The following is a 27344-nucleotide window of genomic DNA, read 5'->3' on the forward strand; positions in this document are numbered from 1 at the left end:
GTGAATGGGACAAAAATGTCACTGTTTTCAGCATTTAAAGCCCGCACAATTTCAGAATGGTTTCTTTTTGAGCAACTACAGGAATATCACGCTAGGGATCTCAGCTTTATTATTTTTGAAGAAAGATTTGTAATTTGTTTCTTGGGGTGCTGGGATGAAGGGGGGAGGAAGGAAAAAAAAAATAACTTGCAAGGGAGTAAGGTACTAAGTGAAATTACTCAGCCCTGCCCCATAATTTTTCTATTAAAAGAGTCAATGTCTAATCCTGAAATATTCAACAGAACTGCAGTATTAAGCCCAGAAAACAGATTTAGAAAAAATGACAATTCAGCTCCACTACAGAATTATTACTGGACATAACTGTAATATCATTTGCTTTTTCTTCATATTTGTAGCACGGACACAAAAGCATGATCTATCCAGCCTCAAAGATAATTCTTTGTTATGATTTCCATTTAGAAGAATTTAAAGTCCTCACAAATACTTATTATTTTATGATTTATCTTCTTAATGGATGAATATTTTTGTTACGAATATAACGGAATTTGCCTATCAATGATTCAAGGAGTTAAGAAAATGGACTGCTGATAGCAGAATTAATGTAAAATACTCCAGGTATTTAGCTGACAACATACAAAAGTAGACAATATGACATCTGCACTTTAAATGAATCTCTTCTTTATACGAATCTTTAAATTACCATATTTGAATTCCAGCCTCTATAAATGTTTTTGTTGTGGAGACACAGAAAAAAAGTTTCAGTGCATCACCATTTTAGCTGAAACAGGCAGTTGTTTCATCTGGTGTGTTCACTTCAACAGACTGTTTTACAGCAGCAGATTGACAAATTGTTCTTGTGTTCTTATAATCAAACAATAAAGGTAAGGAGCAATACATTCTTGAATGATCAAAAGAAGAAATTTGCCTGATTAGAGTGATTACACAGTATAAATTCACCTTTAAATTGAATTAACACAGGAATTTTCTAGAGTCTTCACAACATTCAAAATTATGACAGGCATTAACAGAAGCAAAGGCAGTAAAATAGAGCTTCCTTTGGCTATGGCTGGGCAGATCACCACACCTACTTGGCCACTGTGAGTTAAAAACTTATGACCTCCACTGTAATTATTGATATTTCTCTCCCTGTAGTCCCACCTCAACTAAGGCTCCAACTAACCCAAAAGGCCTCATTGTCTTTCCTTATGTGAAAATTTGACCTGCAGGGCATAAAGACCTTAAGTACTGTTGAATCATGAATGTATGAACAAATTTATAAAAACCAAAAAACCCAGCAAAATCCCTAAACAATAAGAGAAGATGATAAAGCAGACAACTGTCTACTTAATTTTTAATTTGTTTTGCAACTCCCTGATACAGGATTTGAAATAAATTAGTCTCCTTTATGCTCAAGGCCTTTCAGCTTCTCTTTCTCTAGGTGTCTAAGATTTTCCAGTACCACAGGGGAAGCTTCATGCTTGAGTCCTAAACATTGTGCTTGTATTATTAGGAAAGATATCTGGAATATACTGATAACTTTTTAACATAAACTTTTTCTAATAATATTGGTATATATGATGCAGAGCACAACACACTCACAAAAGGCACCACTTCCCTTATGATTAAATTCTTGGTCATAAAATAATTTTTTAACTTCCCAACAGAAGGTCATAATAAAATACAATATTAATGTAATCCCCAACAGTTATTGTGATCATTTCAGAACATTTATCAATATAAAAGTACTCACCATAGCCTGAAAAATCCAGACAAGTTAGGGAAGAAATTATAAAGAATATTAATAATTTGTCAGATTTATTGCAACAAAGAAATTATATTTTAGTCCGCATCAAGAGTCTAGCACTCATTTCTAGCAATATTATTTCTGTTTTTCTGAAAGAGTCAAAGTAAGCACAAAAAAGGATCATTTACATTTATTTTGATGTCTTTATGTATTCTGAGCTATACCTTTCTGTAAGCAGTTCCAACAATTAAGAATAAAGCAGAGTGTCATTTAACATGCATAAATGTGTCAAGGCAGGACAGTAGATTATACTCACGGTTAATACAATTAATAGTGGCGTGGCTTCTGTCAAAAAGATGCTTTAATGACTTTAGGCTCTACTATGTTGTACATTGTAACTTTTCATCAATTTCAGAAGGAATTCTACTCTAAAATGGTTGCTGTGCTTTCTCTTTTTGACTGGTCAGTGTGGTGGATCACCACAAAGTAGCTGAACACAGTAACTGAGAAAACACTGAGCAATAATTTGGCAAAGGCTGACTGTTTAATGACAACTACAGTAATCATTTACTTAGCCTAACACCCCATCATTTCTTTACAGTGAGAAATTGGTTTGGGGGCTTACCACCATCAGACTAAATAGGTATTTTATTGAATTATGAATTCTACGCTACTGGAAAAGAAAAAGAGAAATGTGAATAGCACTTGAAATTCTTCAGAGCACAGAGATTCTACTTAATCTTCCTTAGACTGGATGCCAGAATAAATCTCAAAGGAACTGCCCTTCTTTTCCACTTTGAAATTTATTTTCCTAAATTATTGTTTGCAACGCCTGTTAAAAACCTTGATACCTCATCTTGTACCAAAAGTATGCATAAATCTTCAAAATATTCATAGTGAAAAAGGGCTGCTTTTTAAAAGGAACTTTCAGTATCAAAATAAATCAAGTGAATCAGTATCCCAAACACTCAATAGCAGCTTTCTTTAAGAAAGTGAGTAGATTACTATTACATGAAATACCCTTTACTTGATTACACAAGTAATACCTATACATCCGATGAGATATTCAGACTTATCTATTACATTTTAACAATTGCCTCACTGACTTTTACTGGCTTCAATCCATTCTCTCAAGACACCTTTTTTCCATAAAACAATTGTTGCAAACTGTGATTCAGATGCACAGTAGTAACTACAAGAAAGACCTACACAAGTGGCAAATGAATCAAGCTTCAGAAGTTACTCACCACATCTCGAACAATGGGAAAAGATTTCTTTCTTCGCAGGTCTGGCATGCTGTCAATTCCATACAGTCCACGACTGCAGAAGATAAAAAGGCAAAGAGGAAAATAAAAACATGGAGCTTACAGACTACATCCTTAAGAACTGCTTATAATATCTCTAATTACAGTTAAAAATCAGAATTAGCAGTTATCAGCTAAACGCAAGTGCTCCAATTCTCATGAAAAAAAAAGTGAGAGTGTTCTTGGTGCTTTTTATCCTGGCATTCATGCAAAGCAGGGTAGCTGAAAGGTTGCTTAATACCTCCTAGAACTTTTTACCATTGATTTAGAAATTATAAGAATAGCTTTCCATCATAAGTTCTTGTCTATCTGGTAGCTGAGATGCAGTCCAACATTGCATATTGAATATCACTGATGTCAATGAATATTGCTGTATTAAATTTGATACAAACTTTAAAATACCTAGCTAAATACATAACCCCATCTCAAATACCTCCATGTGACTGTGGAAAACAAAACTTGTCACATTTTAAAATAATTCCATAGTGACCATCATTACTTTCTCTTGCTTGGTTTGAGCTTTTTCATTGAGCACACAATTAAACCCCAGACAGATCTCACATATAACTTGAAAACAACAACAAAGAGCACTTGGAGTCACTTCAAAGAATAAAAGGCTGACACACCAACAGAATTTAAAAGAATATATATTGATATGGATAACAAACGGGCATCATTCTCTCTGACTCTTCCAAATAATTAACACAGGTATCCCCCTGAACTTTTTCCACAGAGGATTTTGGAAGATTGCTATATTCCTTGTCAGTTCTAATTCAGAGATACTTGGAAATTCTCAGAGAAGCTGGGATACCATGTTTTTCAAGACAGAACATCCTCCTTTCCATGGTCCTCCTGTTTGGCACTGCTTCAAATACCCTTCTCAGTTCTCATATTTCTCTCTACCTCTGTGTATATAAAACTACATTCACAATGAAGAGTTTATAATCTGAAAGCCCTAATTTTATTTATACATGTTATAATTACTGTGTGAAAAGATATAACTAAAATTAGTGAAGAAATTTTCACTTCCTTCTGATGCACCTGCACCATTCTTCAAGAAAGGGAAAAGAATTCATAGTCTATTTATGCAGTTTATTTATATTTTCACATGACCATTTTTCCATGCAGGGTTGCGATACTATAATTTTTTTTCAAGAATATGAAGACGAAGTAGACCCAAATTGCAACTTCCAGATGTACTTACAAACCCAGCAAAAGCATGACAGAAATAAAATAACATTTCTGAGGTTGTGAAGAGTAAATGTACAGACACCAAGAAATAAACTCAGGCTTTTTGCTACTCAGGAGCAGTTCCCTCAACAGTAAATAAAACTTAAGGCATTCTTATGCTCACAAAGAGACAGTATCTGTAAAATTATTTCCATCTATTATTCTGCTCTGTAACATAAAATATGACTAAAATGGAGGTTCTCACTAAACTCCTTTTACTGATCATTAAGAAGTAACACAGCAAGGAAAAAGCTTTTAATGTTAATGTAGGTTATACATTGAATTCTCTACTCCCTTCCCTACTTCCAATTATAACCCAACAATAACTTGACATAGAAGATGATGAACTGGAATCATACTAATTTGACGAAAGTTACCATTCAAGGCAAGGAAAAAAACCTGTCATACTGACTATTTTTTGGTGCTTCTGGAAATATTCTGCGTAACAGTAATCTATTTGAATTTGTCAGAGAATCCAAGAAAAATAAATTTGTTTTACCATAGAGAACATGCCACTGAAGGAAAGGAGTAAAAAAAGAGTAATCATCAGCATCATCTGTGTATTGTTAGCAAATTTCAGAATGGATTAGGCCATGTCGTAAAATTATCAGTCTCTGACTCACCATTAGGCAAGCAGTAAATTAATACAACAGCAAGTCTCTGGAAAAAAGGAAACTGGTACTACCCAGAATTCATATACATGCTGAGAACTCCAGCTAACCTACTTTCACTTTTTAAAAATATGGAAACAATGAGCTCTAAAGTGTCTCATCTTCAAGAAAGTGAAGAAAAGTGAAATTAAGATGATATTATATGGTATTGGTATAGAAAAACCAGGAAAGGTGGTGCTTCTGCCTTTTAACAGAGAAGTTGCATGAGAAGTCCCAGAAAAGCTGTCTTTGGTCTTTGCCTTTACTTTCTTGTCCTGGGCTTTTCTCTCATTTCACACAACCAAGCAAAGATCATTGCAGAGAATGGAGAGTTGCAGTCCCTGCCATGGGCTTGGGGTGTGCTGGTGCATGAGGGGGGTTCACAGCATTGTGCCATGACAGAGAGGGAGCAGGGCAGAGGAGAATCAGTTGAGGTTTTTTTGTATAGATAAAGCAACAATGGTTGTGAGGGAAGGAATCTCCCTCACATGACAACACCTTTTGGAGAGAGTAACAGGGAGAAGGAGTCATAGCTAACTGCAGTCAGTTGTGTTGGCAGTGAAAAGACTGAGGGATTCTAGGAATTAGCATTAGTTTTTGCATGGAGGAGTAGAGTGGGAAGTGTGATTAAAACAGAGCCACAAAAGTCTTTGAAATGACAGCATTCTTTGCCTGAATGAGAAGTTAAATGAAAATTGCATAACTGTTTTCAGGGAGGCCCAGTTGAAACAGAGGCTTGGGTACAGATATTGTGGACAGCAAAGTGAGGAGAGGACAGGTCTAAACTTTGTCAGCAAAAGAAGTAAGGTTTAATCTAAAAACATGAGCTATTATTGAGCTACTGTCAGCCATTTGAAGTAGTCCTCTGCAGTGGTTACAGGATGTCTGCATAAGGGATTGAAACAGCTTATTCTCAGAGGATTCAACATTTGAATTTATCCACCTGTGGCTGGAAGAAAGGGCACAAAAAGAGCAGCTTCAATCTGTATAGTCCTTGTCAGGGGCATAAGTTCTCCATACACCTATGAGATTGCTTTCCGTGTGCAACCCACAAAAAATAGGAATTCCACATTGCCTTTTAAAGGTCTACATCTATTAAGAAACTGTAATTAAGCATCTGGCTATGGAAAGCAGTACATACAGTAAAGCAGTATGGTCACATGCAGCTTCCTACCGGCACAGATGCAATACTCGACTGTCAGTACCTACACTCAGAGTCTGCTTACAAAATTCTGTCCTAAGCTACACAATAACCAGGTGTTAAACTGTTTCTCCTCTGGCTTGCATTTGGAAACTAATCCTGCACCATGTCACATGTAACCTCACACTCTTACAGCAACTCTGAAAGTTCTGTGAGTTGCAAAGGGCAGAAATAGAACACTTCGAGGTATGACAAACTAGATGGAAACAACCTACACTACTAAAAAGCTGTAGATTACTCATAAAATGGTTTAAAGTTTAGCAATAAGTATAAATGTTACCCTAATTATACCTTCCATAGAAGCATGTGCATTATATTAAGCAAATTAATAACCATAACTACCTTTTAGGGACACCCACCTCCCCTCAAAATAGGAATCTAAACGGGAAAAACTTCATAGTGTCTAGCATCTATTGTATAGCATTTCAAATATAAAAATCAGAAGATGAATGACTAATTTAATCTCATCAACTTTTCTTTGCAATAAATTGTATTTATAGTAAAAAGTACTTACATAGTGCACCAGCAAGAGGATAATACCCTTTTTAATTAGGTTAACTAATATAACTGATAAATTTTACCAAAGGCTTTTAGTTCTTTGCCTTTCCAGACTGAATAATAAAAAAGTATTCAAAATAGGAGGGAATCCCTAGAACTGGCAGCAAGACAATTTCATTGGGAGACAACAAAACAAAATGTACAGGTTTCTACCACACTCACTCTCAGCCACCAGAAGATCTTTTTTCTTGACTTTTTAGACTTCAAGTACTAGAGTGATACTGTAATGTTAGCATTACAGTACTACACATTTACCAGAATGAAGACAAAATTGTGCTACAGCTTCAAAGGACACTTATTTTATATGCAAAGAGGTAAAAAATGTTCTCCTATCTAATTGACCTCAGCATCTGAATTGTTCTATTAATTTCTCAAAAAATAAGGAATTAAAAAATTAAAAGAAGACATACACAATGAAACTTTCTTTCAAAATGCAATTTCTCAAACCAAAAATACTTAAGAAAAAAATACTATAATGCTATAAGACTAATTTGCAGATTTAAATAACAAAATTCTCAGTTATGTTTTTACTTACCCAGCAAATGCCTGGACTGCATAAAGCTTGGAAGCATCCAAGGAACTTGCACTTACTATCCGAGCCTTTAAGAGACACCAAAAAAATACAGTTACTTGATTGCTTTTAGTAAGTTTTGGACAGAATTTAACTGCATCAAACATGTAGGACATATGAAAATGTTTAGCAGGGTCAGCTCCAGGCCAAAGCTAGACTAACTGTTCCTTTGGGCAACATTTTGGTAGCATTCAACATTTAGTGACACACACTGGAAGAACCCATGGGAAGGAAAGGTATTGCTTCCCAATACTGTTGCCCTTTAAATCCTATAGTGTATGCAGGGTAGGTGATAATTAGAGGCAAAAATCAGGTGTCATGTTTGGCAGCAGCAGACCCCTGTGTAGGCAATTATGGAAAGCACAACAGTGAGGGTTACCCCTGTATATAAATGCAACACATTTGCAATACGCTCAAAGGAGAACATAAGAGTGGAAAGCTGGGAAAAAAAACCCATGCAGATTTCACAACTAAAATGAAGGAACAAAACAGGTCAAATAAGTCACAAACAAACATCAACAAAATACATGATCCCTATAGCAAATACGTGATTTTAAACCTTTTCATCCACAGAACTGCTATCTGAAAGAGAATTGGGAAGAAGGGGAATATAGGTTAGACAAAACAGTCTCCAAGAAAAATCTTATGCTATAAAAAAAACTGTCAGTGTTTTAATCTGTTAATGTAGACCAGAATCCAAGTGACACCTGTGCTTAGCTGTATAATTCTGGCAAGATCACTGTCACTACATTTCATACAAGCAAAAAGATGTTCTTGGTAGATAAGAACCCCTGCCACATACAAAGGACTGTGGATAGCATTTAATTCACATAGTATATCACACCTCCAAGTGATTTTTAATATTATTGCTTTTTAAAAAAATTATTTTTAATAATAATGAATATATATTCAATAAAGTTGCAGTGTTCAAAAAGTAATACTCCATTTTCAAGGAAAAGGAAAATGTTTCTACTAAGGATTTAAACACCATGCCCCCCACCCCAACTCCTGGACTTTAACTATTCTATCACAGCTACTCATAAAATGACAGAAATTACCCCCCCAATGCCAATAGTCATGAAAGTATAAGTTATTTCATATATATATCTATCTATCTATCTATCTCAGTCTAAATTGCTTAATGCAAAACCACAATGTGAACATTTACAATCAGACAGAAAATACTTGCTGACAGAAAAAGCTACCCTTATTTTATTGTCTTGTCACATTTGCACTTTATAGTACAGTGCATACATGAAACAGCATTGTTTTAATTATCATCTTACTGATTCTCCCACTTCCCCAAAGGGAGTGGGCATTCTATGGACCCTTTAAATAGTTTGGGTATTCTTGAGATGTTTGGAGATTTCTCAGGTTACATACATTACAAAATAACAATTTACACCTAGAACATGTGCCATATTTAATTTTTAAACCAGTCTATATACAGGAAAAATCACTTTCAAACACATAAATCCAAAATATACGAGCAACTGTAAAGCTGCATAGAGCACAGTAGTGACAATCAGGGAACTAAAAGGCTCTATTGTGCCACTAATTTTAGAGGCTACTTACAAGATCAAAGCATTTGACTGACTAGATTTATGAAAATGAGCTTACTCTTTAAATATTCTTTATTTTCATTTATTTTTGAAATGTATTTGTCTCACAACATCAGATACTATCAGCTATTCTTTCAAGAATATAAAGAATATTTGGACAACCATATGATCTAACTTCCCCATCCCAAAATTGTTACAGCACTTCACAAGCAGGGTGAGAGCAGAGCCAGGGGTAAATAGGTGACTGTAAGCTGGGCAGGCCACAGAAACAGGATGGGATGTGGTTTTATGAGAAAAGGTGAGGAACAGTTAAAACCAGAGGGCTGGAGCAGCATCTGGACATCAATGAGATGAAAGGCATGAGAGCATGTACCAACAGGGCTCTGTGTAGGAGAGACAGAAGCATCAGTTCTCAAACTTGAGAAAAAGGGAACGTCCAAAAGGTGAAGAGAAATCTGGGGACTGAGGGAAGTTTTAAGCAAGACACTACTTGTAATTTAAGAATCCTCACCAAAACTTGTTCATGCAACCTGTGCCTTCTTTCCAGAATATCTAACCATAACAACATTGTTAATACTGCCACATAAAGGTGCAGAATAAATCTTGGTATTATTTATGTGGAATGCAATACTTAAATAGTTTGCAAATACTTTAATGTCAGATGCCTAAAGAATCACATGAATCCTATGTTCACTTCACTTGTTTAAAAAGTTATATTAAAACTTGTTGAGATTTATCTTCCACAAAACCCAGAATTTTCAAAGCATGAGAGACAGATATATAAAATTTTGTTTACCTCTCTTGGGTTTCAGCCAACTTCATCTAATTTCACTAGATTTCTTTTACTGGAACCTAATTTTGCCTGAATTCAGGGAGGAGAGTGACAATCAAAAATTAGGAAGGAAAAAAGGAATGGTTTTGGTTTAACTTGTTTTTCTTCACAGTCTCCATGTATTAAAAAAATGGACCCATCTAACGGTCTCTTTTCTCAGTAGAAATTGCATAAGGTGGGTAACTGATGCAGATTTCCCAAAAAAGAGCTCTTAAGAACATCTCTTCTTTGTAACAAATGAGTGCATCTTCAGAGACAAAATCAGTTTGAAAACTTCATTGTTTACTGCTTCTGAACTCAGCATGAGGGAGATAATCTGAACGGTGGAAGTGTTTTCTGCGTGTATGAGATCACGAAGTCAGGAAGTACACAGAGTCATCAAGCAATTCACTTCAGTAGTCATCAGGCTACCAGAATAGATAGCAACATTTCTTGATGTAGATAAGAAATGAACTGTGATTATGTAAGAGACCACTGAATGTATTTTCAAATCAGAGATTGAAGGCTAGACATCTCAGATTATACTGCTGAATGACAGTGATTTACTTAGAAGAGCCTATCTTCATATAACTAATTTCTGTCATCCACACATTCAAAACACTAACCTAAAAAAGTCATGAGTGCACCTAGGAGCAGTGGAAACACTGATTCATATTGTTAACCCTTCTTACTTTAACTAGTTGTTTCTCCTTGAATTTTAATTAAAAATTCACTACATTATGAAATACCAGTAATAGCCTTCATATTGTGCCTGTATACCGCAGGCCAATTTAGGTAAGAGGAAGGTGTTTTTTACTAGCATTACAGGCAAAATCCTATTGCTCCTTAATTGTCGCTATTTCAGCTCAATGCAGCCCATACAGATATTTACAAACCTGCGTAACAGAATGATGAAGAACAGGGTGGTCATCTAGCTACATACTACTGAAAATTATATTTACTAATGTCAAATATCGAAGGCAAAAGGAAAATGCTCAGCAGCCCTTTTTATTTTTTAAGGCAGACAGTTATATTTAATTAGGTAACTAAGCATGAAAGTCAATAAAATTAGTCTTTCAGTTTCCTTTATTAAGTTCCAGGTATTAAAAAGCTGTATAATATTCAGCATAGACACTAAATCCTGGCTTCTGTTGAAAGTGGTTTACATATAGGGATGGCTGGGGAATGAAGTGAAAGGGGCTTGCCATGTTTTCAGTACCCTCAAATAAACCTCCTGGTTATTTTCTATCCATCTATCAGTTTAAATGTAGGTTAAGTAAAATTTCCAACAACTGTTTATTAATGCTGCTTAATTACTATTCAAACTTGGTATGAAAACTAACAGATCTTAGAAAAGTTTAACTTTACATTGTTATCAACTGTTTTCAAATTATCATGGTCCAGTTTATTCATTCTATTAGCAATGTTGCCACCTGTAACTCCTCACACAAAACAGAAATTAAACATACAAGACAACCAGTTTCTATACCCAAATTTCTGAGGGGGAAAAAAAAAAATCTATAAAGAATGTTGAAAAGACGGAGTCTTCCAGCATGAAAGGTATATGAGCAATGAGGATATGGAAGTCAAGACAGACCTTTGCTTTTGTAGCTTGTGACACCATCAGAAATACAACTAGCTCTGTCAGTCAGTAAAGGTATTTCTATCAAAGAGGTTCAGGTGATTCTGCTCCCCAGTCATAAACCTCCTTCAAAAGTCTTGTGTCATTATTTCACTTCTGCACTTTTCTGAGCAGCAGAACATTGTCCCAATACACTCCCCTCTTTCTTTAAAGACTGCAAAAATTCAGTTTTCCACTCCCTGCCATAGCACAAGAGCTGTAACAAGGTTCTAAAAATCTAAACTGTTAGGAAACCCTAGGATCAAAATTAATCAAAACAGGAAGATTTTCCACTCTTATAAGTGTGCATTATTGCGTAACACCAAATAGGAAAAGGAATTAAAGTTCATTACTCTCTCAAAGTACTATTTCAATATTTAATTCTGCAAAATGGCTGCAAGAATGTCACACTGACTGATAATTACATTGTTCCTGGGAGCAAAGCCTTCAGACAAAATACTTGCTGGAATTAGGTAACAATACAGCTGTTCCATGAAAATAACATGTGTAAAGTACGCACAGTCACAAGCAGTTTGTAGTCTGAGGTGAACAATTTTAATTAGCAAGTATTGCTAAGAAAGGGAAGTAACAGATGAAAACCAGGTTTGAATAGAAGCAGGACATTAGAGAAGTAGATTGTCCAAAACAATGACACAAATTAAGCCATGCTAAAATAATAAATGCTGCACCCAGAAGGTATTATTGCCACTACAGAACAGAACATTACACTCTGTAAGCCCAGAGGATGCTGTATTGCTGAAGCTTATTCTAGGGAAATAGAGTATAACGCTTGAAAGATAATATTAAAGCTAGCACATCATAAGAGATGAGTGATGCTTGTCTGACAAAGAGAAGGTCAAACTTGAATAAAGCTTGGTTGACAGGAGAAATAGAAGAATTGCTGCTAGCACTTTACTGGCAGTGATGTAGAAAAATTACTAGCAGATACATGGAGAGCCAAAACAGGAGGTCAGTTTGGTGAAGATGAAAACTGTCTCTATTTGGGTCTCTATTAATAAAGCGGTCTGCAAATCTGCAACAAAAGGACATGCTTTAAAAACATCTCCAGTGTTTAGAAACTGAGTCCCATGAGACTTCTAATGACTTTGCTTTCTATTGTTTTTCAACACCTAGTAGATACTTCTAGCAAATTCTAGAACTCATCTCCAAAAGGGTAAGTTATTGACTGTCAAGAGAACTATTTGATTACAGAATGTGGTGGGCTCAAAAAACTACCACCCTCTTGAAGACTGGGGTCTCTGGACAGTCTCTGGCTTGTCAGGATGATGGTAGGAAGACAGTGTGCATTTTAAGCACTCTCTTCTGACCCCAGAAAGCACTAAAATGATAAGGCATATGTTATCCAAAACGGACGAAAAAGCATTTTATCTCCCTCAATACATATAATAGCAGTACATGCAACCAAGTAATTAATCAATTATTTGCTGTGAAAGCAAACGGATAATTGATTATTGCAAATCTTTCTGCATCACACAGGTAACAATGCCATGAAGTGTTTGACTTGGATCACTGCATCATGGTCTGAGCTGCAAGCTGAAGTCCAGCTGTATTACTTCCAAAGAAATCCAAGCAAACAGCCCCTTGGTTTGACAACAAATGTGAGAGTATTTCCTCTGAACTCTAACAAATAATAACATGTTCCTTAATTCTTGCATTGAACATGAGGATTGCACTGAGACATGCAAGCTGGTTTATCCTGAGAGCATAGACAGAAGTGACAGCAGGGCAGGAATATTCAATGGCAGTCTGGGACAGGGGGGTGAGCTGCTGTCCACCTTGGGCCACAAAGAACACGGTGCAACAGCAAATAGCTGAGTGCCAGAAGAGCAGATCAGAAGGTCAAAGCAGTTGGTGATGAAGACACAAGTGCTCACAGCAAAAATGTTTCGGGGGAATTTACTTCATACCAGTTCTATTTTTGGCCCTGATGACTGAAAGCCCATTAGCTGCTGAGAACATCTGGCTTGGTTGCATCACTAAAACACAGATCCCACTCAGCCATTCCAGCGATCAAACTAAATGGGGTGAATTGGGAAGACAGAGATTTGCTTCAAAACTGTATCCCTGTTGTAAAATAAAATGCTAATGGTGGCACACCCGTAAGTCATATAAACATACTACTGTTAAAGAGCAAGAATAACATGTACACCTAGGATCAGGAGCAAAGGATCAGAATGTAGTGTCTGGGCAACAGTCACATATTTCACAGGGTATGATATTCAGAGCTGCTGTTGGTAAGAAGTTGTTTGTTCTCCTGGGGAGTTGTTTCCTCTTCAAAACATTATCTTCAGAACCCCCAAATTAGGAGGCTAAAATATTTAGATAAGCCAAACGAATTTCAAGATTCACAGCAGTGGAAGAAAAAAAAGAGTCAACGTATAATCACATACAAAATAAAAAGATGACATCAAGCCAATATCACTTACTCAGATAACACAAAGATATCAGATTGTCTTCTGTTGATAAGCAAACTGGCTTACCAGATACAAGAGAAGAAAAAGACTTGAAATAATATGGTTAGCATTAAAACATTAAAGAATGTTTATTTACTGTTATCTTTTATGCTACAGGTAAAGTCAAGATCAAATTACAGTTTGTTTTGACTGCTTAAAATAATAAGTTGGAATAATTATGCCTAAACACCAAAGAGAGACACAGATGTTAAGAGCTATAGACTGGTATGCTGGAATTCAAAGGATGACTTTTGGTACTGTGGGAGTTTTTTTGCTTGATAGGACATGCATAAATCCTTCTGAATTCCTCAATCCCTTTTTATAGGTAATAGAAAAAGGCATGTCTCCCTGTCCTTTACTTTTATGGCTTTTTTGAAAAGAAAATTTCACCCAACATGCCTTTTAAAGTTCTCAAGGAAAATTCCACTACTTTATGTTTGCAGTACCCTCCTTGCCTTATGGATGCAGAGGAGCATCAGCTCCGTCCTGTTTGTGCGAAATGAAACAGGAAGACCTACAGGAGAAGATTAAAAAGTGCTTTAGTTTATACTCATCCATTTTATAAATATTCTTCTCTCCTGGTTTATTTTTACATTCAATAATAGTACATCCCTCACATCTGTCTGTCCTTATTCCATCTTGGTATGTATGCAGCTGAAGGACAAGAATTCCTTTGGTGAGGCTGCAGATGCACTGGTGATACCCAGAGCTATACATAGATTATGGGTCTGTGACAGCACTGACAAATCACTCCCTGCTGTTCCAATAATCTACTCCAGAGAAGCTACTTGAGTGTCAGTCAGCAGATTGTTCTTTGCCACTGCTTATTTAGAGAAAACAGATTACAGTATTTTCTGTGGTTTTATTTTTTTCTAGCTAACTTGTGTCCTTGTCTCTTTAACACCACATTCTTCATCACAGCATCCAAGACATTTTTAAATGGCTCTATCAGCAACATAAGTCTTGATTTTCAATTTTACTAAAACGTCTGATCTTGAAAGCTATCTTAAGAATACTCTCAACTCCTCAAGGAAACAATCCTCATAGTTAACAAAGTTCTATCAGTATCAACAATAATTTTACATCAGCAATAACTGGAGAGATTTCAGGTATTTCCTCCTATTAAAGTTCCTGGGAGACAATTGTCTAGGTGTTCCACTGATCACCTGGAAAATGTGCACAAGGGAAAAATCTGGTACCTGCCCCATGAAAGTAGTCAGAATTTCCCTTTGGCAGCAAAACAGAGAATCTCTTTCACGCTCTCTTGTAATATCTACTTCACCAATACACCAGAGGAAGACTTGAGCCTATTTATGAACTCATGTTTGCCAAGTCATTACATTTTTAAGTGCATGTCTAGATATTTTTTCAGCCTGATGCTTTAACAAGATTCCTTTTATTCTGAAGCTGCATTCAAAAATTATGCAGTAGTATTTCTACTTCTAAAACACAACGATCTAAAGAAAATGCTTAAATATTTTGAAAATAAAAAATATTTTTTAATCTTGATGGTACAACATTGTGTTCATTTTCCCAGCAAAACCAGTATAAAAAACCCTTGGAACTGACATTCATGGTCAGCTTTCCTCTTAGCTCTAGCAGCTGTAAATCTGCTTAAGGACAAAAAGAGCAGACAAACTGCATGAATATTTATCAATCAACATTAATTCTAAGGTCAGTGAAAATAGTGTTAAATAGTCTTCTGTTTTCATAAGGAGTAGCAGAGACTTTCTTCTTTTACAAAGGAAACTAGCAGTTCTAACAGATCACTTTTCCTAAAAACAGAAGTCATTCTCTAAACAGAAGAGGCTTGGGATGGTCTGCTTTGTTGGGGTTTTTGTCTACTTGTTTTTATTAAACAGCCAAAATACGGACTTCTGCTAAACCTTCCTGATTAAGGATATCAGGGGGTTTTTGGTTTGTTGTGGTTCCTTTTGGTTTGTTGTTTGATTGGGTTTTTTGGTTTTTCTTGGGGTTTTGTGTGGGTTTGTTGGCCTGGTTGGTTTATTTAGTTTCTTAGGATTAAAGAATAGGTGTAGCTATTCTAGGAAAGGGCATCTGATAACAGTAGAATTTTTTGAATCTGAGAGTGTTACACAAATGTAGTTGTGACACACATTTCCCTGATGTAATGCACACTGATTTAGCAGGAGTTACTATGGTAAATTAAACTGTTGATCGTCAATCTATTTGGTTACTATCCCATTTACAAAGAGATGCAGTATTATAATCTAAGATTTTCTGGTAAGAATGAATGCTGTAACTACAGAATTAAAACACAAAAAGCCAAAAGAACATTATTATGCTTCCTGGAAGATATATTAAACAGGTTTTTAGATCATTCTTTCACTCATTTAATCTGTGGATAAAAAGTACAGATTGAATGTGTAGCAAGCAACTGATAGAGAGTATCCTTTACCAAAGTCCCAACTTCAGAGTAGGTGGTGAATGTAACTACTTGCTTTTTCTTCACAGACAAAAGATGCATGTATCATCTTTATCACTAGCTGATTAGATTTCCTCCCATAATTTTTCAAAAGCAACCTTTCTACTAATCTATTAATCTCAAGATGGACAAACTGCCATTTTCTGTTTTAAGTCTTTTCTCCACCAAAGGACAGAAGAGAAACAGGAAGGGAAGGGTATCAAGACTTACGCCTGCCTCCCGCGAAACAAGTAGCAAGAAAATAATGCATACACTCTCTTGTGCATGAAACAAACATAGGAAGCTCAGCTCAGTCAAATCAATACGCGTTGGTTCATCAGCACAATCCTGACAGAATTCACAGAGTGGTTAATAATTCTTTAGAACATTATTAGTGTCATTAGTACAAACCTTCTGTAATATTAGTGGAGGATTTTCAGAGTGCACACATACATATGTGAAAAAGGATATTCTAGAATTTTGGCTAACCAGTTTGGGTGCAGGAATATATCGTATTTGTCAGTTTCTACCAACATCATCTGAAAATATATTTTGTGTGTCCCCCCCCCCCCCAGCCTGCACAACTACAGCTTATTATTGCACCACCCCCCCAAAAAAAAAAAAGTTAAAGACACCTATCATTTTGTTTACCTGACCAAAAGACAGACACAAACATGGTGTTGAGAAAGAAAGCAAAGACAGTTGAAAAAACTGGATTATTAAATTCCTGTGGCTCATTATCATTCCAAATACAGCACCAAAATAAATTCCTTAACTTGCAGTAATCTTGTTTCCTCAGTACCACACATTTATTAAAATGTATACCAAGAATCACCATTTCTTCCCCAGCCTGCTTGCACAATACATCTGTTCCACTGTGACCACCTGATGTGACCAAAGAAAGGAATTTACACTGATGAAAACTCGGGAATCTGCCTGTTTACCTTATTTACATATGAAGAGAAGAGCAATAGATTAATCACGGTCTGTTAAAAGTATTTTTTCCCCAAATCCATCTCTTTATAGATGATACATTAGGTGGATATATATTCATTTTCCTTAAGCATTGCAGATTAACTGTATCAGCCACATGGAATACACAATCAGTCCTTATATTAATGAAGTAATTTATCACTCTTGTGAAAATAACCCAAACAAACCATAAATAAATAAGATGTGGGAAAACCAAACAAAACCTTGTGTCACTGAATACTGCAGCTCCAATGCTGCGAAACAGAACAGAAAATCTTGGGGCTTGGTACAGCTGTTACCTCTTATTAACTATAAGTGTTTCTGCCTGGGCTATTCTTACCCAATGATGCAAAGAATAATTGCAGTATGCTCATTCATTCACTTTTTTACCCCATCAGACTCTACCTGAGATTAGAAAGATGCAAAATGCCATTGGGCTGAGTGCAGGGAAAGCATCTCAAAGAGATCACATAAAGAAGTTTCATTCCTTACTTTGAACAAGCTCATGCTAAACTTACAGGAAACTTGAAAGTGTGGCCACAACTCAGCTTCAAGCCTTTTTGGGGCGATTCTGGGGAATCTGGGTTTACAGTAATGTACACCTTAACTGTATAAAGTATGTCCATACCATATGAACTTAAAGCTGCATTAGGTCAAGACAGATTAAATTATGCCTAAGATTTCATTAGTGCCACAACACCAATATCATATGTTAAAGGATAAGAAAAACCTGAACTTTATATTTAATTATTAACAACCAAATACTTGAAGAAATAAGGTGTAATGAGAATAGAATGAGATTACATTTCAAAGAATTCCCAAAACATGACTGTAACTTTCACTGTAACAAAAGCAGATTGATTAAAAAAGGCAAAAGATGACTTACCAACAATCTCTTTTACAGTATCTTATGAACAAGACTGACTGGCATAGCTGTTAGTAGTGGTCAGTGAAAGAATAGGCATCTCAGTTTGGCATAATAGATGCAAATATTCATGTTCTATCTTTATTAATTGCTTCAGTATTGTTAACACTAAACTAAAATTCTACCATCTGTCTAGTAAATCCTTCCCTTCCCCAGTTTGCACCAGCAGTCTGAGAAGGAACTTTATTTTTATGGAAACTCCCCCCAAACAACCCCAAATGCAACTCACCCTATTTTAATCAGTCAGTGTAGTTACCTCAAACAATTAAGAAATAAAATGGGATATATACTTACTTTTAATTCTTCTTTGTACAAAGAGTGGTCCTTTCTTAAAGCCCACCTCCCAACACAGTTAATGTAGATTGCATGCAGAAGAACTCTTTAATATAAAAAACCAATTTAACTTCTAACAGGCTTTTTATTTCTCCATTACAGTCACCACCAGCAAGTAATGAATTTTCATGACCAAGGTAAGGTTTTTATTTATCCTATTTCCACCTGAACGGCTATAGAATGACTGATTAATTTACTAAACAGTACCAGAGCAATTGATTTTCATCTGGCCCACAGCACTGATCATTTCAAGTCCAAATCCAAGGCTTACATTCACATAACAAAAGCACTACAATGCTTTTATCAAAGCTATTAGTTACAGGTAACTGTGCACCTATGTATTAAAACCAAACACGATGGAGGTAAGACATAGGAAAAAAAAGTCTGAGTACCACAAGACAAGGTTAGGTTAACTTCTAAAGCCTTTACTCTTTTAGAAAATACAGCTGACCCAGGCAATTCCAGCAAACAGTTTTTATAAAAAGGCCAGAGAAGCTGTCCAAATAAGAAAATATCTACTTATTTCAAAAAACCCATAGTTTGAATAGTCATAGATTGAAATATGCATTGAAATAAGCTTGCTTATTTTACTGGTAGCTTTTCTTAACATGGAACCCAATGACCATACCACCAGGGCAGTGAGGTAATACATTACTGGTTCCTTTGGTTTCAGATGTTAGCATAAACAAAATAAGATTCACATTCATCTCTAAGTTCTAAGTTGTCTAAGTCAGACACCACAAAGCATAATACAAATCCTTCCTAGACAACAATAGAAACACTTCCCTCCACTGTTAAAGAGGCAAATCCAATCCCTGTGCCCTTATACACTGCACATGTGTATAAATTAGATGAGTTCACCCATCTTGACATCATTAACAATCTACAGGTTAGTCTTTGCCTGAAAATTCAGACCAAAGACATTTGAAAATCTGAATGATTTTTAAAATCTAGCATATTAAATGATGACCAAGATCTTCAACAACTGGATCAAGAAGCTACTGCTCAAGCTACTATCCATAGAAAGAGTTTATGTTATCAATAAAAGCAACTCAGAAGAGTGCATGTAACTCTGGAATCTTTCCCAGAGGCTTAGTTTCACCAGGACAGAAAACTGTGCTTATGCTAAGGCACCTGTAAAAGATAAGATAGGGATGGAATGGAAGAAGACAGTAGGGAAAAAGAAAGCTAGAAAATAACAAGTGAGGACTAGAACAATGAATAAAAGTGTAAGTCATTCTCAATTACAGTGTACAAAGAAACCAACAACTGGTTAGCATTTCTTTGAGTTTTTTCAAGCCGTCAATCCCTCCTTTAATATACACACATCCTCACGATGTCTCTATATCCTTACAGAACTTTAAATCTGAGGATTACTCATGTACTGTTCATGTCTCCTCTTATTCACATAACCTAGTCATTCCAGTATGTCTCCAAAAACATTTTGTAATAAATAATACATAAGCAATCAGCCCAGAGTGTATTTTTCCCTCCAGCTAGTGACAGAGAATAGGACTATCTTATGAGCTTCTTGTGCGCTAATAAATTATTTATGTACCGAAGATTTATTGACCTTACCTGATGCCTTACTAGAATGAAAGTCATATTCTCAACCCTTCTTTTGTATTAAAGTGGAGAACTAACACTGCTGTATTATATAATTATATCTCTGCTTAGACAGATTGTTGTCTACCTGCTCCTGCTTACATGGAGGGATGAAACAATTAATTAAAGAATAGGTTGTTTTGGTTATATAATTAAGACTAATTCAAAGAACTTGTTCTCTTTCTAGTACTTTTCCATCCGAAAGTAAGAAATCAGAAGTTGACTGTGAATCAGTTACAGGGATAAGAGAGGGAAAAAACCAAAAAAAATTCATAAAAGTCATGTAATCCCTAGAACAGCTATTAGTCACTTTAAAAAAAAATTATTATTGCTTCTGCAAATATTAAAATGAAGATAGAATACCTTGAACTACTATTTGCTTAAATGATAAGGTAAGTATTCTCTGGACATGCCTAATTACACACAAAGAAGAGGAGGCAGGTTGCCAAAGCAGAGAAGCTACAAAATATGTTTTTTGAGTTTTATAGAACTCCTTTAAGAACTGATTTACAAAATATTTTTTTCCTAGACTATGTGCCATTCAAATAATAAACAGAAGTAGAAGGTGTTTTGTCTTAGCAGACAAACTAACACTAAGAAGATATCCATCTTCAAAGGTTGCATACAAAGTATTCAAAAATGCATTTCTGTATCACAGAAGAGCTGAGACTGGAAGGGAACTCTGGAGGCTTTGTCTAAGAACCCTGCTCAAATCAGGCCACCCAGAGCAGATTGCCCAGGACTATGTCCAGATGGATTTTGACTATCTCCAAGGACAGACATTCCATCTGTGGATTTCATTATCTGTGAATAGACTGTCTGTAGTATCCATTATCCAGCTCACTGAGAGTAAGTGGAAATTAAAATAAAGATATGGCTCCAACAATACTACATGTCACTCAGCAGAAATAGTTTTCAGGTAATATATTCTTTGAGTAGACTACTCCAGCTAGAAAATGTATTTTGCAAGTTTTAAATTCTGAAGAACTGTTAAGTGTTCTGCAGATATCAAGGTAAGAATATCATATTCATCCATTAGATAAACACGAAAGACTGTTTTGCTAATAGGTATTGCTAGGTGTGCTACAGGACCTGAAGATTCCTTTGTAACAAACCAGTTGGTGATTGCTGAGGCAGAATCCCTGACTGAAACACACGTCCTCCTTGATGGCATGGAAAACACAGTGGAAAGAGGAAGCAGAACTGTTACTCAAGAGTGAATGCACACTGTTCTCAGAATAAGCTGAGCAGCAGTGTGCTGTAGTGGTTCATTTGTAAATTCCCCTTAACTTCCTGCTGTATTCCCGTTCTCCTTTATTTCCCTTCTCTTTTATAGTAGTCTATATTATTCTGTGGAAATAAAAGTGGAAGTCCTAGTACGACGTCTCATAACCATGCAGACACTGTGCCCCAAAGACTACACCAATAATACATTTTCATAAACTGGTCTTGGTGTCCGATGAATTCTCTGTAGATATAAGAAATGTTTCAGCTACTCAGAAGACAAAACATCAATAGATTAAGAGACTAAAAGAAGTCTTTCACCTGCTGGGTTAAAAGAAGAACATACATTTAATTTCTAGAAGCAACTGCTTGGAATGCATCAAAGTTAGTTCTCGTTTTCTAACAACGTGTTATCTACCAATGCACACAAATGCACACACTTCAAATAGTGGAATCAATTTGGGTCTCAAAATTTTGGGTCTTCCTTGTGTGCTTTCTTTAATTAAGTCCTCAGAGCATTATATTACTGTACAATGACTAGGTAAAAGGAATGTGGTTCCCCTCTCTCGTACCTCATAAAATCAGAAAAAAGTCATGAAAGTACTATTTATTGATAGCTGTTCCTTCATATACACACCATCTAGTATCTAACAGTACTGTGGAAAATTACCTGCAAAATACAAGCATACAATTGAGTGTCATTATTTAAATAAAAAAACAGACTTCAAAGTAAACTCTACAACTATCAATATTTAAATGCTTTTGTAACACACTTTCAAGATGGCTATATATTTATTGTAAAAGTAGCTGATCACGTACAAAAGAAATGCTGTAGTACACCTCAAGCTCCTTACTAATGAATACAACCTTTGGCTAAAGGCACAGTTTTTCATCTTTAAAATGAATGTATTAGATGATTATTTTTCCAAGGCAGATAAAGGAAATATTCAGTCAAGGTGACAATTACCATCTGGCTAGCTACAGTCATTATGATGCTCCCAATTAAATGTACAATATTATAACCAATGTTATTAGCATTACAGTGAATGTTTACATTGAATATCACCATATCTGTATATTACTAGAGGTATTAAAGTTATATATATGACTGTCTGCTTTGAAGTCTGATAATACAACAGATAAAAATCATGAATAAATCAGCATCAACACCTCTGTGAATTTAGTTCCTTACTAAAGCTTCTTCATATATGGATGCTACCATTTACACTCTTGTTTTTCTTCCACACCCTCGACCCTTCTCACCCCGTTTTGGGGACTGACTACTTCTCTGAGAGCTTACTGGGAGTACAAATAAGGACAGAATCAAAATAAGAACTGACATAAAATCAGTTCAGACTTGCACTCTTGTAAGTACAGGTTGCATAGGGAATGGAGAACACTGCTCATCAGGATGAGTATAGAACCAACCATGACTTGAAAACTGGTAAGGAAAGCAAGACTGTAATATCTGAACACTCTGTATGACTCCTGTAAATATTTACAAAACTATGAGAAAACCAAGAACAGCGTACTATTTAGTTCTTTTTTTAAGACTCAAACCTTGTGAAATTTAATTTTCAAGTTACTGGAATTCAAAGAAATACAGGTACTTACAAGCATGTCTGACTAAACATATTCAGAAAACTGTTTCAAAGCAAACCTGTGAAATTTAACCTTTTGATTTCTGTGGAACTATTTCACCCTCTAAACAAAACCAGACATAAGCAGAATTTTTTCTACTGAATTCAATGGGAGCAAGATAAGGTACTATACAAAAATTAATGTCCAACTCTAGGGAGAACAATGTTTTACTTAAAAGACAGTATTAAAATACTATTACCTCCAGCAAGGATCTTCTCCTCCAAATCATTCATTTGTTTCTTGTATGCTTTTAAAGCAGCTTCTTTAAATGATGGTCGTATTCTTTTTTTCTTTGGAATTTCAGTAACTTCAGTAATCAGCTCTGGGACATTCTGATTTTCATCTTCCCTTATTTCTACTTCAGGAGCCATGTCACTTTCAACTTCCAATATCTGTTCACTGATCACACTGTCAAACTGTGTGTCATATTGCTCCTCTGGTAGCATTGCATATGGAGTTTCATACAAAGACTGGTCCAGTTCATACTCTTGGACCTGCTCACTAGTTTCACTACTATTAGTTCTATTTTCTAGTTTAGCAAGGACTTGTTCCATTACTTCTACATAGTCTGTTTCATTCTCACCAGATGGTTCAATTAAGTCTTCCTCATACTCTGCTTTGTAGCAATAAGGCTCAGCATAAACATCAGAATCAAGTGTTGTACTTGACTCATTTGCAGTAGACTGAGATAAAGTTCTAAACCTTCCCATAAAAGATGATCCACTGTCTTCATACCCACTTAAACTCTGCGTACTTTTATTCCAGACTACTTCTAAAGCTGACTTAGCACGCTGAAGTGTAGATCCAAACTTAGGAAAGCTGAAAGTCTTATCAGAAAGATCTATGCTTAATCGGCTATGCCATGATTTAGGGGCGGTTTCCTCTGAGTCATCACTTGGTAGTTCACTTTGACTTCGGTACATCATAGACAACCTGTTTTGATTCTGATAAGAGGAGATAGAATTTGTTTCCTGATAATCATCATATTGACCAGTCCACTGACTTTGTGTTTCACTATCAAGCCCTGGACATGATGGAGAAGTACCATCTAGAGTGAAATCATAGCTTTCAGTATCATACTGGGGGTCAGAACTTTGGCCCTTTCCAAAATTTCTCTGTTGGTCTGAAGGGCTGCTCATATCATACACAAAAACTTCCTGTGTGGATGAGTCTAGGCCCAAATCTGCCCCTTGTTCCAACTGATTCCAGTTTTTCCACGGGGAAAGATCATCCTGTAAAGAAAGCTGACTATCATCATACTGGTTTATGTCTCCAGGTACACAGATTATTCCATTGCTTACTCCACTACCAACAGTTTCTATGTTCCCTGCTTCATTTTGCTCTGGATACTGCTGCATGTCTTGGGCAAAAGTCTGTTCCTGGGAACTGCCATACCAGTTTAGAGAATCATCTTGCCTTCGTTGCCAAAGTTCCCGATCAGAGGAGGACAACAGTGAACTGCCATTTGTTCTGCTAAAGTACTGGTTTTCTGAAAAATCCTCAGAGTAAGACTGACACAATTTTGAGAAATCTGATTCTGAACGGCTAAGCTTTGGTGTTGCAAAGTCATTCTGTAAATGCCATAAAGGAGTCACATCTGAATAATAGGTCTTTGACTGTTTTTCCATAGTGTCAAACTCTGGTGACTGACTGTCATAACTTCTTCTGTGTGAAAAGGTGCTATTGTCAGCAGTTCTGTCAAGGTCTTTAGTGTTTGGGGACTCAGCAGTCCCCTTTGTAGTGCTTGTTTTTATTTGATGTGCTGATTTAGATATCTTTGCATAACTGTTCTTATTTATATCTGATTCCAAGTCTTTATCACTGTCAGGTGACTCCCAGTCATGCACTTTAGATTTTGTCTCCACAGTTAAAAGTTTCATATCCATGCTTTCATATGTCTGAGAAGAAGGCAGTCCTCTTTCTTTTTTGTCTTTTATTTCATTGGAAAATATATCTGTAGAAATTCCAATGCCAGTTCCCTTAAGTTTATAAGACTTTTTTAAAATCAAATCTCTCTGTTGTGATGACTCAAAGTAAGCAAGAATGGGTCTTGGCTTTGCATTTGGACAGTCTCTTTGCTGCCCCAGCCTTTGGGCAAACTCAATTTTAATAGTGCTTTGTGCCTCTGAGAACCCCATTTTTTCCATTAATATTTTGTAAACTGTGCTTTCAGCTTTTTCAAGCCGCTCTTCAGGCACATTTAGAAACCTAAGACTTGCTTTGTTTCCTGGATGGCCTATCTGCTTAATGTAGTCATGTATGTCCCGAGTTTCTCTTCTGGACTGCACAAATCCAGTTCGCAATTGTTCAATTTCATTTTGCACAACTTCTACACTACTAGAAATTTCATCAATTGATTGTTTCAGAGCATTAACATGCCCTCTTAGTTCAGAGAGTTCTGTTTCAATTTGACTTATTCCCTGAAGCTCTTTAAAGATCATTTCCATAACATCACGGGTTTGGCTAATACAACCTGTTGAACTAAAGCCAGGTTCAAGAGTATTTGATTTCTGGTGACGGCCAGTTCTGTCTAGAGATTTACTTCTTAATCCCCATGTTTTCTTCCATGAACTTAGCTCTGAGTCTGATGAGACACATTCTTGGCTCTTTTTCCATTTCCTCAGTTTTCGTAAGGCTCCCAGCTTCAGTGTGTGTAAAGTGCGTTCTCCATCTGAACTTCCATCAGAGGCTGCGAGGCTGCTTAAGCTTTTCCTGTTGCGTCTCACAGGCATTGTGTGGGATAAGTATTCGCTTTTCTTGCTATTAGTTTTTACTTCACTTAAGGACTCAGAACATGAGCTATCATTTGAAGACAGGTCTGGAACTATATCTTCATTATTAGTGTTTGCTACAAAAATGTGCCTTTGCAGTCCATTGGCAATAGCAACTCTGTAACTGAACGTTGGAGAAAGTGAAAATTCTTTATTGCTTTCCTCTTCTTCAGTTGGTAAGTTGCGAGCAGATGGGCACTTGGCAATCTTTTTAACAGTACTTTTTAAAGTATTTGAAAATTTTGGATTTTTTGTTTGTCCAATCTGAGTTAAGTCTTGTTCCTTTTTGCTCTGACAACTCTCTTTCCTTTTTGTACTATTTCCCGATTTCTTTGTAAACATTCCTTTGCAAATCTTATATATGTAAGATAAGATCAAGCTCTTGAGGAGGGCAGAAACCATGGAGTGTAATTTACTTTAAGCTGTTTCCACAAAACACAATTTTTGATCCAGAAAAGTATTTGTATCTCCAAAAGGATCATCAGCAAATGTTTCAATGAAGACTATAGCCACATAAACTACTGATGTTCTGGAATAACGTGACAGAAAAGTACAAAACAAAAAATCACACATCTGCTTATTCAAAACAAAATCCTGAAGAGGTTTTGTACGTCTTGCAAAATGTCATTCTGTTGCACATGGCTTCTTGAAGTGTCTAAAAAGGAGGGAATGATATTACAATGGCTGCCAAGCAAACTTATCATTCAATAATACTTATGATGTTTCAACTTTTCTGAATAGAAATATTTTCTGAATAGACTGTTTCATGAATAATTGAAGCAGAAAACAGTTGTAGGCAAATATTTTTAACAACAATTAACAAGCTAAACTTATTTCCAGGCTTCTTCATTCAGTTTAATTCTCTGACTTCAACATAAATATTCAGTTTAAATGTTCTCTGCTTTCTTGCAGAGTACTGGCATTACAATTTAGATCCATATGATATATGGCAGTGATCAAAAAACCTGACAGAGTAACAAATGGTTACTAGCTAGTAAAACAGAAGTAGAAAGTTCTCTCTTGCTTTGTCATTTGGAGCAAGGTAGGATTCAGGTACAACAAGTGAGTATTGCATCCACGAAGTACTGTTCTATCTTAAGACTGAATTATGCACATAACTATGGTTTGTGAAGTAAGTGCTTTAATACCAGATTTTAACATGCTATGATAAGCCAGGACTCAAAAGTGGGCTTATCTTCATGGTTTCTCCTCTTTAAGAAGTAAAAAGAAAACAACGCATAGAAAATAAGAGAAAATAATGACAACTGATGGAAATTCTCATCCAGGTTATTAAATTTAACATCGCTATGGTCACAGAAAAAAAACAGAGAAAGAAACATGATTTACAAGTCACAGGACAGAAACAGGTGCCATTACAACAGGAAAACCATCTGATCTAGAAGAAGTCTAGGAAGATTTCATGAGGTATCTGGAAGCTTCTGTTCCATAAAACAAAAGTTTGTATTCCATTAGAAATGTAGTCAATAAATTTTAAGCATGTAAATGTACTTTTTTTGTACAGCATATCATTCACCTCCCAGTTTCATAGCTGCAGAATAAAAACAAGGCAACCAGCTCTGAAAAATCCAGTAAAGAAGAAGGTTTCTAAAGCAGCTAAAAATTCTTTGGCAGAATAAGAAGTCTGTTTAGATACAGGGTATATAAAGGGTTAAAAATTGCTCTGTGGTGTCTTAAGAGGAGTAGAGAACATGAACTGTCCTT

General features: G+C 35.9%; 1 protein-coding gene across 3 annotated transcripts in view; it reads right to left on the reverse strand.

Annotated features, from left to right (window-relative positions):
- Nucleotides 1-27344, reverse strand: part of UNC13C (unc-13 homolog C) — a 405035-nt gene that overhangs the window by 57110 nt on the left and 320581 nt on the right. Inside the window, exons 2-6 of one of the 3 annotated variants that reach the window (XM_032123409.1) lie at nucleotides 23051-26277; nucleotides 7818-7840; nucleotides 7223-7287; nucleotides 2992-3064; nucleotides 1751-1756 (exon numbers count right to left, since the gene is read on the reverse strand). In XM_032123409.1, coding sequence (XP_031979300.1) covers nucleotides 1751-1756; nucleotides 2992-3064; nucleotides 7223-7287; nucleotides 7818-7840; nucleotides 23051-26024 — 3141 coding nt within the window. In that variant the 5' untranslated portion in view covers nucleotides 26025-26277. Of the gene's footprint in view, nucleotides 1-1750; nucleotides 1757-2991; nucleotides 3065-7222; nucleotides 7288-7817; nucleotides 7841-23050; nucleotides 27209-27344 lie in introns of those variants that run through there. The other 2 variants (XM_032123408.1, XM_032123410.1) reach the window with 2 other exon arrangements.

Source organism: Corvus moneduloides, chromosome 13 (genome assembly GCF_009650955.1).
Source record: "Corvus moneduloides isolate bCorMon1 chromosome 13, bCorMon1.pri, whole genome shotgun sequence".
In the NCBI taxonomy this organism is placed as follows: domain Eukaryota; kingdom Metazoa; phylum Chordata; class Aves; order Passeriformes; family Corvidae; genus Corvus; species Corvus moneduloides.